The 17,284-nt window shown below is 37.1% G+C and overlaps 1 protein-coding gene across 3 annotated transcripts in view; it reads right to left on the reverse strand.

Annotated features, from left to right (window-relative positions):
* Nucleotides 1-1,102: 1,102 nt before the first annotated feature.
* Nucleotides 1,103-17,284, reverse strand: part of PKIA (cAMP-dependent protein kinase inhibitor alpha) — a 44,034-nt gene continuing 27,852 nt past the window's right edge. For all 3 annotated transcript variants that reach the window (XM_082327816.1, XM_082327815.1, XM_082327817.1), the window contains exons 2-5: nt 8,811-8,988; nt 3,291-3,666; nt 2,054-2,115; nt 1,103-1,395 (exon numbers count right to left, since the gene is read on the reverse strand). In XM_082327816.1, coding sequence (XP_082183942.1) covers nt 3,587-3,666; nt 8,811-8,961 — 231 coding nt within the window. In that variant the 5' untranslated portion in view covers nt 8,962-8,988 and the 3' untranslated portion in view covers nt 1,103-1,395; nt 2,054-2,115; nt 3,291-3,586. The remainder of the gene's footprint in view (nt 1,396-2,053; nt 2,116-3,290; nt 3,667-8,810; nt 8,989-17,284) is intronic.

Below are 17,284 nucleotides of genomic sequence, written 5' to 3' on the forward strand. Positions count from 1 at the left end.
ATACACTTTTCCCCCTTTTAAAATTGGAAAAAACATGGCAAGGGAAATAGCAGGGACAAGTAGCAGGTATACTGACTTTTCTTTTATATTTATTTAATAATTGTTGTATGGAAGATCAGAGTGAACTTTTGGCTTAAAATGATAGTTTGATGAAATAATGGTATGTGCATGCTTGCTGCTGTCTTTTAATAGAAACTTTTTGAAGCACATGCACAACATTAATGGAAATAAGTAGAAAGAAATGCCAGTATCTCTGTGCAATTCTAGTTCTATATTCTTTGTGTTTCAAGTGGATGGAGAATCTAAACCCTGCAAGTGCAATGCTTGCGAACATAGTCATAGACTTTATTATGAGCAACAAGAACATGAGTACAGAGACTATTTTTTGAAGTGACGGGGCTGGCAGGGTGAAGGAAGCACTGAAAAACATGCAACTAAAGAGACAGTAAAACAAACAAAAACCACCACCAAAACCAAACCTTTAAGGAGTATTCTATTAAGCTGATAGTCCAGACCTAACTTTGTTGAGTGTATATAGCTTTTGGAGAGATTTTTCTAAGATAATCCTGGATTAAACAAACAGTTAAACATTTTACCTATCATGAGCACAACAAAATATAAAGAAGATACAGGAACAGAACCCAGAGTGGCAGGCTTACTGAAAAAGATAACTAGCAAAGGGAAAAATAACCCAGTCAAAGTCCGATTCTGCCATCAGTGTCCCTGTTATATGATGCAATTATACAGAAATAAAGGTGTGACTATACTTGAACTAGCTCTTTTGTAATTGCTTGGGTAATAATAGTACTCAAGATACCGTGCTGTGATTTGGCACAGACTAACCACACGTTTACATAAAGTGAGGCCTGCTTATAGATGCTACAGAAACACCCCAAATAAAAAGAGCGAGCAGAGTTCAAATGGTAAAGCACACTCATACGCTTTTGGGGGATGAGGAACATAAACAGCCTTTTACTCTACTAAAATTAACAGCGCTATTTTCCAGCACAAAGAGATGTGTTTCAAAAACCAGAAAATGCCTCCATAATTGTTTTAAAACCAAAAGAAAACAAAAGGAGAAATAGAAGAAACAGGTACAAAATAGAGAGGAAAGGCTGAAATGAATTTTATTTCACAACACAGAAGAATTAAGAAGGAAAGTGTACTGAAATAAAGAAAAGCACTGAAGGAAAATAAGGAAAACCAACACTTCAATGTACTGTAATTACTTATTCCACTATTACCTTTTTCCACGACATTTTACTGATGGTGTTTCATGGATCATCAATAAAGTAACACTATAAAAAGCCCTAGAATCTTATTTCCTTCTGGTGGTTGTGCTAGATTGACAGTAACTAGTCCATGACAAAGGGGCAACCAGTTCCACTTGAAGACCTGATGCAAGAGCAAGGGGGGAAAACAGAATTATTTTTTTAATAATTAAAAAAAAAATCAATAATAATGTATTAACTTTGAAAGGAACACCAAGTGAAATGAATAAATAATTAGTTTAAGGGTAACAGTATTTTCAAAGCAAATGGACTACTTCTGTTACCAAGATGATAGGGCATTTGACAGCTAATAAGAGCAAGGCATTCAGCTTCCAAACCATAAAAGGTGAGAGTTATTATTACACTAATGAGCCACAAGCATACTGCTGGCTTGTTTTTTATTAACACTAATAAATGAGCTCATAATACTGATCAGAAGTGTTTTTTTTTTTTTCTCCACACATCTCACAGAAGAATTTCAGGTGACAAGTACTATGATACACATGGTAGAAACAAACAGCTGTGGCCACAAAGATGTTTTGTTAACTGATGATTAATATATTCAGGAAGCAATCACACTATTCATTAGTAAAAGTTTACAAACATTAAAAAGTGCATAACATTTGAAACCAACAACAACACAAAAATATATATAATATATATACTATATATAAAGAAAGTGACATCACCTCCTGTTAATAAAAGAAAACAAATCTTCTGACTTTGTGATTGGTGCTTATGTGATTGCCGTGGTTTACTAGTCAGTCATTCTCTTTACTCACCTTAGTCACACAGAGGTGTGGTTGCCCCATTTTGCAGTATTCAGCCTCATATATGGCCTTGTCTGTTGGGGTGGGATGGGGGGAAGGAAATCAATCAGCATAGCTACTGCAGAATAGGTTATTAATTTGTAGGTATTTTAAGTAATCCTCTGGATGGACAAGCTATCCTAGTATTTCAGTGAAGGTCCAGCTTGGACTGTCATTTTGGAATAGCTGAAATGGGAAAAATACAGTCTTTTGGGTGCTAGATGCCAGGTCTCTCACTTCCCTCTCCGCATCCTAGCTAAAAGGCTGCTGTAGCAGCTTCTAGCACTTGGCTGTACCTGGTGCATCAGTAACAGGCTACTGGCTGTGCAAACTCAACAGCCTGATCAACTGAGGCAAAGGCAAGGAATAGAAAAAATAGTTCCCCTGGCTGGATCCAGCCCATGATCCACTAGTTGGACTATCCTGCAATCTAAAACTCATTCTAGAATACATAATTGGCAATAACCTATGCCAGTTATTCTCCCGTGTGTAAACAAAGGCCCATCTTTAACAATGTGAACCAGGAAAATCTCTAGCACCACGGAATTTGTCTAAATTTTAACCCATACAAGGTTATAAATGTATTCTTAAAACTACCGTAACAATAAAATACTTGGACTAACATTTTAAAAAAATATCTTGGAGAAAGATTAAGAAATTGGGAGTAAAATTAGAAAAATGGGGAAGAATAACATAAAAGATTCAATTTGAGTCTCTGATATGCAACTAACTACAGGCAAGTGGCAAAACTGTACCAAGGACACAAAACACACTGAAGTATTCACATTAACAAATCGTTTTGAAGGCTCATCTAGTAACAAATTAGAGTGTTGCTGAGTCATTTGGGTTTAGGCATAATCAATTTAGCGGTTGACGTTTTAAATCTATCATGTGCACATCACCACATTATGCAAAAAACCAGCCCTTTCAAAACGCGTGGTAGAAAAATTCACAGTAACAGAAATATTCTTCATAAGCAGTTGAGAAGGGGCAGTGTGGAGCATCTAAGTCGTACGATACAAAAACCATTGTAAATAACAGAGCTGTAAAACAGACGCAAAGTTCTAAAAACAGTGCTTTCTTTACAGTTCTTTTAATGGGTGAACACTTTGGCCAGAGAATTTTAAACTCTGAGGATCACACAAGCCTTTTCTTAAGATACACAATTAGATCCTCTGACGTTTCAAAGGCCATTTGCTACAAGATTTACCTGTTCTACTTTCTAAAAGTGTTCCCATCAAGTAGTCATTATGAAGGGATCCATCTGATGACACTATCCCAAAAAATCAATACATGTTCAACCATTGCTAATGACAGAGGTAGAGAAAATTCTGTCTTCTGCCACAGCTTGTACCCCCATTTTTAGCATTGTGTTGAGTGGGTTCCAGCAGTGAAGACACATGCACTTTCTTTTCCACCAGCTTGCTCATGGAAACAAATTTGTTCCAGCATGCTCTTGTAGTCTGAAAACATCCAGCAGCTGCTCCAGTCGGTCAAAGTCGGATGTCAGCTTTCTTGCTTTGCTGCCTCCCCTTGGGCCTCCCCGGTTTGCTCACTTGGATTTCGTTGTGCATCTCCTTCTCCTTCTATAACATACAAGAAAAAGACGAGTGATCCACCCTAAAACAAAGAGGTCTTGCTCCCAGAACCCCAACTGTTCATCCACCAGTCTCAAAAACAAAGTAAAAAGAAACTGAAACTGAAATCTTGCATTAAATATGAAACCTTTTACTACTAAGATAGCCATACTTTGCACCTCAAGAGGCACCTTCAAAAACAAATTCCTAGCTGCAACTACCACTATCATTTTAAGTACTAGCTGCAACAACCACTATCATTTTAAGTACAGACCTAAAGTAGCTAGAAATTAAAGAATTTACCAAAAATAGTAGGGTATTTTTGACAATTTATTCACTATGTTACTATGACAATGTAAGAGAAAAAACCTCATTACACCAAGTCTGAACAGAGTTTGCTATAAAGAGATGCAACTTCAGTAAAAGCAATAGTTTGTTAAAGCTGTGTTTGTTCTGTGCATCCATTTTCAGTACCATGCCCCCACCATGCATTCAGTCCACTGCAAACCACAGAATGATCTGAGGAACAGAAAACATCTTACAGTGGTACAGTGAGCAGATAGCTCATAAAGCCTGTCTAAAGAAGGCTAAGTAGTGCATTGACAAAGGTCTGTTAGCACCTATATGCAAAGTATTGTATTTCACCTAACGATTAAAGACCTAACAAGTTCAGACAGCTGGAAGCTAAGTGCAAGTAAGACAGAATTCCCTGAACACTGGACTAATTAGCTATAGGTACATAATAAGGAATAATGTTACGTAAGGAATAATGTTAAGACATAAGTAGTCTCTTGTATCTTGCAAGGATTCTGAGTAATTTGTATTGAACTGGCTTAATACAGTAGTTCAAGAGAAGAAAATTCCATGGACTAAGTTGTAAAGAAGTCTAAGTAGAGGTAGCAGTACCCCTTAACTTTAATCTATAGATCTTTAGAACAAAGGCAAGTTCTCAATACAGATATTTATTGTTTCCCCATTTCAAATCACACTGTACATCTGCAGCTTTATTTCGGTTTATAGAAATAAGCACCATAAACACCATCTCTTTTCTATATAGAAGAAATGGCATATTGCTAATGGAAAAAGCTCAGATGTGATTGCTGTGTTTGGTGCATGCAGTGAGTATTTAGTGCCTCAGAGGGTATTGGTAATCATCAAATTCAACCTGATGAACAGTTGTATAGAAGGTTGATTAAGCTATTAAACAGTGAGGTTTGTTCTGTTCATTATGGGTTGAGTAATAAATAAAAATTTGTGAGGCACTTTCTCAGAAAACTCTTTATTTTTCAGTTTTCTCTCTTACATTACAAAGGATTCCATCAGGATGGATCTACATGCAATTATTTCCTATTGGACAGAAATCCCTTTTGCCCAAGTTGTCCAAACACTTTCTACAAAGCCTCCTACATTAGTTCTGATACTGCAGAAGTCTACATGAGTGGAATTTGATTTTTTTATTCCTTTTTTGCCTGCTCTTTACTCCATTTATTCTGACTACTAGGAAGTCTCTAATATTCCTCACACTATCTGGGCAAGTCAAGCTTTCCTGAAAGAATTTCAGGACACACCGAATAGAGAAAAAACCTTGCAAGGCATTTGTGTTTAAAAGAAAAATCATTCTGAACATGAAGCCCAGATATTTAAATACCTAAATGTTAAACATAGTGCACAAAGATTCAGAGAAAGAGCACTAAGGTTCTAATATACCACTTCTTCAAAGATTTCTTTCAACTCACTGAAAAAACTCACTAGTCTAAATCCATTTAATCTATAATGCACTGTTCTTGGTGCTACAGACTTTGTCTTTCTGCTGGCAGAGCTCTCCTACCAAAAGCCTTAAGATACATTTATAGAAACAATTTTGTGTCTAGATTCTGAGAATCCCAAAATTGCCTAAGCACGCTCTTGAACTATTCTTCCTTAAAAACATGATGGCTATAAGCTCTTAAGAGCTGCGATTCTTACACAGCATTTCGAAACCAACAGGCAGTATTAATAAACCTCAAACCAAATAATATGATACTGTCAGCCATAATACAGTTGTGTGAGTTGGTAAGCTAGTGACAGTTACCAGTTCTGCTAATGTGCAGCTTCTACCTCATTTTTCTTCCTGTAACATTACTGACTTTTCAGTGTCTATCGGTGTTCCCAATGCTTACACCTAAAACATTTCTACCATGAACTAAAATCACTTTTAATCACAAATTTCTACAATCAGTGCTTCATTCCAGTTCTGTATGACTTTAACGCCTCTGCTACCCCCAGTTTTTTGCAGATGGTTGGACCATTGTAACTTTTACAAGAAAGTCTTCTTTCCACTTCTGCCCTGAATCCGTGTTCTGTGGCATATCTACAGACACCTACAAAACTAGCAGTTTGTTTTAGAGATTAGACTTGCAGAGACTGGTCCTCGTTCTTCATTGTACTTTTCCTTACTACTTTATTTAGCTACAACCACCTGTAAGATGAATTGAATATAAAGTTTCTTGGAATTGCACTGGTTACCTTGAGAGAGAGTTGACCAGGTGAGCTACCTGCTGATTTCCCTATTAAAATCTTTCTTTTGCCTTCTGTCTTATGATTTCTGTTGCAGTTTTCTACTTCTCAGATGTACCCAGTGTTGCTTTTATTAAATTTAGATAAAATGGGTTGCCACAGAGTACTTGGAACCTATATTTTGAAGTTGGGTAAATATGTCCATTCCATAGCTATTACAAGGTTTTTAGCTTATTATGGACAAAGAACACTGGAATGGTTGTTTTGAAGGGAGAGTATTATATGGTAATTATATGTATTATACATAATTATGCAGCAAACTCTTGATTATCTGTCGTTGGCTCATCAATGAGGGGATTAACCAGCACTCTCTTCAGGTATCAAATACTGCATGACAGAAAATACGTGGTCTTTGAACAAGGCCTCTCTGCGTAGTGCTGTTCAAAGCTGTTCCTGTTCTTTACAGGAAATGTATCTGCAGGCTCTTCAAAATGAATGTACTAAATGTGCTTGGGTAGCTTAATTTACATACGTTTTATAATAACCTCTTCTTTTTTATCTGCATTATCCTACTCTGCCATTACTCCATGCAGCTGAAAGCAAATGTACTTGCACTTTTGCAAGAAAACGCATATAGTTGTAATAAGAATAAAAGAAACAGAAAAAAAAAAAGAATCAAACTTGATGTCTGTATTTGTATAATTAGGTAGTACTTAGCATAAATTGTTTGACATGCACCTTGAAAGAAATAAGATACAATCCCTAAATGTGTTTTCCTCTTAATCCTGTCAGGCATGATGCATATATACATCCCACGAGCACTAGTATATTCTGAACTGGAATCTGAGATGCAAAATATTTTTTAGCCTCTCTTTGGTTTTGGAAGATATGACGGGATAATACACCAATACTCATACGAATGATAATACAATGCATTTTCCAATATTTGTGGTTTGGAGGCTTTTATCTGGCACCTAGGTGTACTAATAATACAAAATTTGCATACATTTTCATTGTGTTTAATTCAAACAGCATAACCTCCTGAAGAAGTATGCAGGCATTTTTGTGTATCCACTACCTAAGGTAATTTTATGAGCAACTCTGTACAGTTTTCTGCAATGATTAAGTTACCCAAGCTGCAAAAGTTGCCTCCATGAAAAACTAAAGAGACTCCTGAATTATGTGTTAAAAATTAGACTAACGGTTATTTAACCCATTCTCATCACTACAGAGCTAACTGCATGTACAAAATGCATACCAACATACATTACAGGCACAAAGTTATTCTTCTTATAGCTCAGAAAAGAACACAGTTCTGGCTTGCAATCACTCCAACAGCTTAACTTAAAAATAGGGATTGTTTATATCTTTTAAATGGACAAGATCAAAGACAATTTTGATAAGTGTAAATTTGAGACTGAAGAAAACTAAAGCAAGAAGGAAAGTTGGCATTATGCATTTCAAATGCCACCTACTTTATATTTTTCCAACATTTTACACATATCCCCACATTAAAATAAATAGACACACCTACACACATACTAATAAAGCTTTTCTTTTTAAATAGAAAAAAAAATTAAAGGCCCTGCCCAGCTAGAATTGCATGCATCTAGAAGCTATAGGCCCCAAACTGGCAACTGCAGAAGGAATAACTTAGGATGTACATTAGTCCGAAAGCCAAAAAAAAGAATCCCCTCCTCCAAATAGCACTACAACCACCCAAATGTCACGCTGCCCACATCTGATTGTCCAGTGATGAGACTGCATCCGAGAACTCTTGCCCTTGTCTCTGAGAAAAATATGTGCACAAACAGGGCAGCTGCTTATGAACAGTTTGTTCTTTGCTGCATTTGGTTTTTTTTGCTGTTATTAAAATAAGCATAAGACCTCTTTCCTAAGATCTGAAAAGGGCTTTCAAATATTTGTAAGATCCATTCATTAGCCCCCACCCACGTAACATGAAAATAATTACGCAGGCATATTACTATTTTTATTTAATGTAAGGCCCTTCACCATGCACTGTCCCTCCTTCCTCTCAACTGAAGGTGTACAACCAGCTAAAAATTTTGGTAATATTAGAGGTGAAGTAAGATTTAGGATTGCATTAGTGCTAATCACCTTAAAAGAAGGACAATCAATCAGCAGAAAGGGGAAAGAGACAATTTACCCAGAAACAAAGATCCAAGTAAATCAAACAATGCATTGCTATTGCTCTGTCCTCTGGCAGCTGAAAACAAAATTAATCTCCACAATAACCTTTCAAGCAGACACATGGCTTGTCCTACAGGCTTCAAACCAAAGAGCTTCCATTAAAGCATATTATGAAGAGTTGGGTTTTAATAAGGACTTCCTTATTTTCTTCCTTATACTCAATTTTCCATAAAATTTATCCTGACACAGACTCTGCCACTAGGCACTCACTGAAGAATGACTTTTCTTTTTTCACTAATATGTCATACTTGCAAATAACCACCCTTCCCATTTATGAAATCTAAGCTTCTTATTGCAGGTAACCCCTGCTGATCTGCCATTATCAGAAAAATAAAATTTGTTGCTGAGGGACAAGGGAATAATGCATGCACATAAACCATATTTTGTGTACTATTCTTTTCATTTTCATTTTAAATAAATATAATAAAAGACCAAAAGGTACTCACCTGCTTTGTTTATATCAAGCTCTGATAACTTTAAGGCCAGTTCACTAGAGTTCCCACCCGGAGAGGACACAAGTATGTCATGTAATGCATTTCTTCTACCTGTTCTTCCTGAAGCAATAAAGTCTGCATATGTAGATTCCACATCAGTCATTGCTAACAAATATCCACATAGCAGTACCTGGATGGAAGAAAAAAAGAACACTTAGAACACCAGAAAAACAGATAACGTTATGGAACAGGAACAGAACTAGAGGGTTCTCATTGTGGAGTAGATTGGCGATGCAGTAAGCAGCAAAAGAAGATGCCTCAATCTCAAAATTTGGAGAAATTAGGAAAGAAACAGACTAGAAAGCAAAAAAAGTGTGTGGATTTTATGCAATCTGTATTCAACGGTACTTTAAACAACTTCATTTTTCATTCTTCATAAAGTGCTAGTGAGTACTTTATAAAAGCAATAACCTCAGCAACATAATTTCTTTATAGAGCTGTCTCTGCTTTTAATATTAGCTGGGAAGTAGGAGGTAGATAGGGGGTGGAAGAAAGTTCTTTTTTGCACAAAATGCAGAGCGTAAAGAGTAAGAAAGTACAAATCGATACTGCTTTTGCATGCAGAACAGCGTGCTCATACACAGGCACAGCTATGTTTTGTGTATTTTCCTTTCTGTTAGTATGATTAGTTTTGGCATTGTATATAGACCTCTTCAGACTCAACCAATTTATTTTGGTATGGTAGTTGCACCAAAGTGAATGCATTACCATAAAGTCACTGAAACGAGTGGAGACATGCTAACAGAGGAAGCAGAATAGCTGAACTATAATGCAGAGGTTAGAAAGCAATGCTCTGTAAGCTAGATATAAACTCAGAACTTCTTTTCATTAGAAAATCATTATTTCTCATGTCATTACGGAATAATGATGATGTGCATTAATGTAAGATCTGCCAAAGATACGAGGAAACTCCTGTTTCAAGCTCAGTCAGAGAAAGATTTTCATGCCTGCTGGAGTATCTGCTGTATCTGCTATAGATCCAACCTGTTAGGATTTTTTTTTTCTTTTTCTTAATTTATAGAATTGTAACCAGAGACTGGGGGTGGGGGCATAAGGGCAACATTGCACAGTTGCATGCAATGAGAAGCTTTAGCTATTATTACTAAAGTAGCTGAAATGTCACATTTGCATAGTGTACAAATCTTTTTAATCAGTTCCTATTGCAGTTGCTGGACATTGAAGAAGCCCCTGAAGTCATCACAAACACTAACAGCAGTAAAAGATTCAGCTTTCTCTCTTTAAATAAAAAGAAAAAACTCATTTTTTATAAACACTTTTTATTTTTAAAATAGATACATAAAAGACAACAGCCAACCCTTCCCCACCCTCAGCTCTGAATAACTTCACAAATCCTGTCCATTCTTCATCTTCATGCTAGTCCTGACCTCCTCAACTTTAGTCAGCTGTATGAGAGTGTACATATGATGTGTCTGAGAAGCCAAGAAAAGGGTTCTACATCATATTTTATTTAGTCTAAATATAACTATATCAAGTATCATTGCAAAACTGACTGACTGAAAAAAGTTCATTGCTATCAAGCTTTGGTGTCCCATGCCAAATGCTGAAGGGCTGGCAGGATAATTTTACTCCTATGAACAACCACTATGAAATTACTTTAAAAAAACAAACAAACAAACAACCAAAAAACCAAAAAAAAACCCAACTCCCAAAACCTAACAACAAACACGTAGGGAATGGCAAGAGGTCAGCATTGACCGAAAGCCTGCCTGACACACATAAAATAGTGTAGTGCCTCTCAATTAACAAATGCTTTCATGAGCATGAGAGCACATGCATTTCTTCCCATGAAGTGCCCTCTTCTTGAAACACTGCAAGGATACTGAAGCAAATGAGGAGGCTACCATTTGTTTTTTGCCCAAAGCACAGACATCTCAATGCCAAGTATATCAACCATGTACTCATGACGTATATAACTTGCAAAGGTGAAGGGAAACAGTGAGGGCAGTTGTGATAAGGTAAGAAAACAGCACAAGTTTTCAGACTTATCTGACCTGTTCACTGAAGAATATGATCCAGCAAGATGAGAAGATAAAAGATTTTAAGTGAATCTTACATGCGTTATATATGTTCATGCCTGTTATTGCAACTGGCCTGTAGAAAATAAAGTGCAAAACCTGAAAGTAATCAATGTACAGGCTTGGATTTTGTCATTACTGTAGCACCAGTCCAAAGTCATCATAGCTATCACTCCTGACAAAACATCAACTTATTTTAGAAAAAACACCACAGAGAAGAATATTCTTTTGCTACTTTGGAAGCTGCATATCAGTACATCAGGAACAGAATAAGCAGAGAAGACTATGACTGAGGTAGAAGGAGCTATAGGGCTGTAAGGCTGGCAAAATGAGCAGTGTTGTACTCCATGAGCAATTCCCTGGACTGTACAAGCTGCATGCCACAGAAGACTCTTCTGTAAGATTACGTTCTTCTTGAAACATCCCATAAAACATGGAGAGCACTGGGGGAAATCTCAAGCTTATTTAATTTTAGCTTGAAACAAGCTATAAAGCCATAGGAAAATGTGCTTGTGGAGAACTTTATTTTAAAGGTTCATTTTCTATAGGCTCAATATGGCATTACTAACAACATTCTGATCAAAAAAGAATGTTACCAAACATACATTTATTAACACTTCCAAGTTTTCCTGTCTGCGTCTTCTCTTAAATGTCAAACACCATTCTGTTTTGTATTGGCATTATCCTGAGACATTACTGCATAAATATGGAACTCCACTGACATCACCCGAGAGCTCCCCTTCCAATGAATGGCTCAATGCCCAGCAGTCTGTAATTATTCACTGAACCAGTCATTAAGGAATTACCATTCACTCCAAAAAACCTTTTTTCCTTCAGTCTCTGTGGAAGGAGTGGAATTTGCTAATAATTCTGTGAAACATAATTTGAATTTCCCAACTAATTGCATTAACAGATATTCCTGCATTAAAGATTGTAGTCGCAGTCCCACTAGTTCTAGTATTTTTTTTTTAAGTTGTAAAACCAATACTCTGCAACGTGGTATTGAACTGAAACAAGAAGGCTGCAAACCTCACTGCTCCTGCCAAGTGAACCAGCAAACTAAAGAAAGCAGTTCTGTGAGCATAAAGACTAATGAAACCTGCTGTCACAGGGTTGGATTCCTTGGTAACTGATAAGATACTATCCCATCTGAAGTCTCCCCCAGCTGTGTTTTGTCTTTCCCCCCATGTAGAGTCACTTTGCCTGAAAATGGGTTAGAGTTTGCAATACAGTCCTGGGGATTTTCAGATGCCATCTTTCCTTTCCTCAGCTTCTTAGTTTCATAAAACTTCTAGAAATGTGAGTATCTTAGACTTCTGTCTCTTTCCCCTCCCAAAGAAAGCTGTGCTGAAAATGAGTTGAAAGCAGTTAAGGAATTATGGAAGATGAGGAAGGTAGATAGGCATAGTTGCTATCTTGGAATTTAGCCAGTGTAACAAGACATCTCTGTATTATTAATGATTATTCTGGATAACGTACCTACACCTGCAAAAGGCCTACTTCTATATCCTATGCAAATGAAGAAGTTTTACAGGTAAGCATCATAAAGAGTAGAATTAGTATCCATAGAATGCAGGAGGAGAAATGAAGGATGACAAGAACAGTATAATTTAATAGGTACAGAAAGAATCAGTATTGGTGTTTTCAGAAAGTTCCCTGAATACTTCTTGATCTCCACAATCCAGTTTCTGTGTTAGATTTTCCATTTCTATGCTATATATAACAAATCTTATCTCCCAAGTTTCTGAAGCTAACTGTCAAGTTTCTACAACTGTTTTCCTTCTTCTATATACCTTGGTTTTATTGAAAAAACTCTTAAAAATAACCTAAAAAGTTAGTGATGGCTTCACAAATGAAATCCCAATTTGACTGCATTCCATAGTCATTCAGTGAAACAAGGTGTTACACAGTGCCGTTGTTCTCAGGAGTTTGGAAATGAAAGTACAGAAATTATGTGGCATACCAGCATGAATTAAAAATCAGTGTCTATACAGTTTATGGGCTAGTAGTACCTAAGGCTGTTAAATTTACCCTGTTTAAGAGACTAGCTACCTAAAAGAAGCTCAGATGCATTTAAAGTACCTTCACTAATTGATATTTATTATTTTAAAAGGAAGACAGAATAAGAATGTGCACCTGACACATGGCTTTGCCTATGGGATTTGGAATACATTGCTGGCTAACACAGGAAAGCTGCCATTTTCTTGGCAAACCTGCAGTGTAAGACTAAGAGGTACGATCCTTCAACGTTTACTCCCCCTCTTTCTCCGTATATGGTTAATGATGGCATTGAATAAGGGATTTTCAAATAAAACTCTCCCAGGCTTTGGCTGCTAAATGTTGTATCACGATCAGCACATTATTTAAATATAATTATCTATATTCAGCTTTCATAAAGGAACAAAAAAAAAAAAAAAGAGAGAGAACTTGTCACTTAATAGCACGTCTGCTTTAGAGAAGGTATATAATTATGCTTTTAAAATAAATTTTCGTTCCAAATGTAGTCTTAGCTTAGAGACAGGGCTCTTTCCAGCAAGGAGATAGCTCTATTCCACAGCAACCTGTACCTAGATTCCCATCTCATGCACGGTCTGCTATGTTGAAAGCAGAAACAGAGCAACAATTAAACAAAAGCGTATTTCTTTCACAAGAGATTATATCTGTTGTGCTATACAATAGTATTGCTTTTGCGCAGACACAGATGAGCAAGAAAATAGCATTAACTCTTGAAAGCCAATTAAAGGAAAATATAAATGTCCGTGCCAGCTAGCGAGCTGGACAGTATTTTAATCTGCACTTTGAAAATCCATTATGTAGTTTTGTCCGACTGATGTTTCTGAAGTGACCACCTCTATAAAATGTAGACCAGGTCACTTACCTTTTTGACAGTTAACATATTTTTACTGTGAACATAGTATATGTAGTACTCCTAGTACTAATAAGATCTTAATGGAAATCAGTGGGCAATTCAACTGGTTAAACAACGAAACAGAACAAAGAAAACCACCACCTGACATTTTTTTTTGACCAGAACAAAATTAAGAAGCTATTTTAAATCTGCATAAAAAAAGCACTATTAAGTTGGATATCCTTCAGCTCATAACCTACACAAAGACATCATTCACTAAGACAGTTAATGGGTTTTCTTTCTTTGTTAACTAAGTTATATTTTACCTAAAGAGATCTACAGAACTAAAAGCCAAACAGTTACATTCTTACTATGTCCTTGCTGAGGCAAATTTTATTATGCCCATGACCATGAGGATTTGGTCTCTCACCTACCATTTAGTTTCAGTTCACAAATTCAGTTTTATCTTCCACTATTCCATAAACACGGGCAGTGAAATAACAGCAGCAAATTAAAAAAAGCAAACATAATCAATGAAGCAATACTACAGAGACCTTGGTTCTTTGGAAAGATACAGTACAGAAGCTGTCATTCCCACAGACAACTATTGACATTATTGGAAGTAACTCTAAATAACAATAAATGTTTTGATATTTTGACATTAACATCCTATGCAGGAAACAAATCACAACATTAAAGTATGCACATGGGGACTCTATGTTAGGGAATGGAAGAGGGTGAGCTACCATCTACCATCACTAGTCACTGCTCCATCTAAAGAGAATGCTGAATGGCAAACAAAATGTGTTTGAGAAAAGAGGTATCTATTGCTGTGTGACTTTCTTACTTGCAGCTGGTGAATGGACCTCTTGGCTTCTGAAGGGAAGGAGGGAGTTAAAGCGTCACTTTTCAGGATGCTCTGATACTCTCTATGAACAACTAAATCCATTGCTATAGCATGTCATAACCATAAAGATGGATAAGGGCCTCAAGCAAGATGGGAGCTGTCAGGTTCCTCATGTGACAAATCTGGCAGCCCTGCTGAGCATTCCCGCGTCCATCCGAGCTGTGGGAAGGCTGATGTTACAGGGTTCTGGGAGGGCGAGGCCGGGTATGCAGCGCTGCAGTTTATTTGTTTAGAATGGTGCGGTGCTCCGAAGAAAGGAGCAGGGCTAACACAATACTGAACAAATACAATGGTTCAAAAGGAATGGTTTCAGCCTTTAGGGAAAGCCTCTCCACGGGGGCCTCTATATGGCAATCCAGCAGCACTCCTTTCAGAACAGAGAGGTGACACGAGAGGCAAGCCCACGGAACAGTATGAAGACACAAAACCCACCCCTCAACAGGAAAGAGGAGCTCTTCCTCAACTGCTGGATTACTGGAAAAGCCCAGTCTATTGAGGATTTGCAACAGACTGGCAGCTTGGGAATGCTTTGCGCAAAACAGAAAAGACTTTCTGCAGAAATGCAGAGTAGATGTCTGCTTAGCATCAGGATGTTTAGTGGAGGGGAGGGGGGGAGTTGTGTGGGCTTTGCTCATGAAGTATCTCTGTATCTTCCTAACCTTGCCCTTAATTCAGGATTCATGCTACAAGTTTGTTCTCTAGACCACTTCCATTAACAAGTGCCAGCCTGCACAGCCAGTGCTTTAAACGTATTGATCAACACACTTCTCATTAGAAAACACAGCTGAGTCTCTAATGTCTGTTCTCCAGCGAACTTGTTATAAGCACTGTAGTGACTATTTTTGTAACAGCCACATCTCCTCTATTTGCTACTATATACAACAGCATGTATATGGCTTTATAAGGGAAAAAAAAAGAACAAAACACTCAACAGTCATGATCAGTAGTCTGCAAATGTTTTGGGCCAAACTGCTGTGAGCCACTATAATCCTTACAGACAACTTTTGACTGAAGAAAAATTATAGGTTTAGCCAACTTTTAACTGAAGGTCTGATAGCAAAATAGTTCTGTGAATTACCTGCAGACCAGTATGAGCCTTCTAAACAATCAGTGGTACAAAGGCGATAATGTGGAAGCTACTCAGATAAAGGGTTTTCTATCAAACAGATTTCCAATTTTTGGCAGAAGCTTAATGCTATGGAAGGGGCTAAGAATGAGATTCATTGGACTTATTTTAAATGCCTGTGTACACATATGTAGGTAGGTAGCTATATGAGGTGATTCATCTGATCCATATTAAGCATTTGTTTCAGAGTGAACGCAGTTAGCACCTTCAATGTGCTTCTCTCTTCCTACTGAATAGAAAAAAAAGTCTAGAGGGTGAGCAGGGATCTTTATTATACATGCATTAAGTTAGGTGACATTAATCCTACTCTAGATGACCTAAAAGGATTCTGGTCCATTGAATTTTAAATTCAGCATCTATAAAATGCTTATCCACATAAGACCTATTCCCCTCAGTATCCTTTCTTCCCCCTGAAGATATACATCTTGCTAGATATTACTTTACTAGTACTAATGCTTTCGAGGTCAAAGCAAAAGAACACTTCATTCTCATTAAAAAAAAAAAAAAAATCAAGAAACAGCACACAGACAGTATGTAGTACATTGTTGTGTACCTTTCCAGTTAAATGGGAACCAGCTCTGTTTTTTAAAAAATAGCATTCATTTATAAAGGACTCATCCTTGGAACACAGAGTATTTCCACCACTTACTGCCGAGCCAAGATCTAACACAAATATGGTGCACATTTTGTTTCCAGGCAATACTCATATCATTGCAATACCCGTTTTCCTCTAAAGTTGCAATGTATGAGGTTGTCTTAGAAGACCTTCTTTCTTCTTATCTCACTGCAAGAGATTTTGCTTAATAGAGTTATACTTCCTATTACACTACTCCCATTCCTAACTTAACTAAAGTTTACATTTTGTGATGTTCTGCATTCTGACAATTTGATTGATATGTTTACAGCATCTACAACAGCAGCTTGTAGGTAACAAAAGCACTTTGAAGGGAAAGCATGCAGTTAGAGTAGCAAAAAGAAAATGTCTAGCTAACAGTATCATGACAGCATTTAAAACTTAGGCTATACATTATCCTGTGTGGACAGGAGGATACACCAGTATTTTCATAAGGTTTTTTCCAGACCTATTTGCTAGGATTCTTTAATGTTTCAGTACAACACGTAGTCTAGCTATCAAGTATTCAAGAGATTGAAATGCTCCACAGTTTAGCTATCCTTCAGCTCTTCCTTTGTATTTAAAAAACTGTCCCCCTTGTCCTGGTTTCGGCTGGGATAGAGTTAATTTTCTTCCTAGTAGCTGATATAGTGCTGCGTATAATTTAGTATGAGAATAATGTTGACAACACACTTATGTTTTAGTTGTTGCTAAGTAGTGTTTATACTAAATCAAGGACTTTTCAGCTTCCCATGCTCTGCCAGGTGCACAAGAAGCTGGGAGGGGGCACAGCCAGGACAGCTGACCCAGACTGGCCAAAGGGCTATTCCATACCATACGACATTGTGCTCAGTGTATTAACTGGGGGGGCAGCAATCGCTGCTCGGGGACTGGCT

Source organism: Platalea leucorodia, assembly GCF_965183815.1.
Source record: "Platalea leucorodia genome assembly, chromosome: 1".
Taxonomy (NCBI): Eukaryota; Metazoa; Chordata; class Aves; order Pelecaniformes; family Threskiornithidae; genus Platalea; species Platalea leucorodia.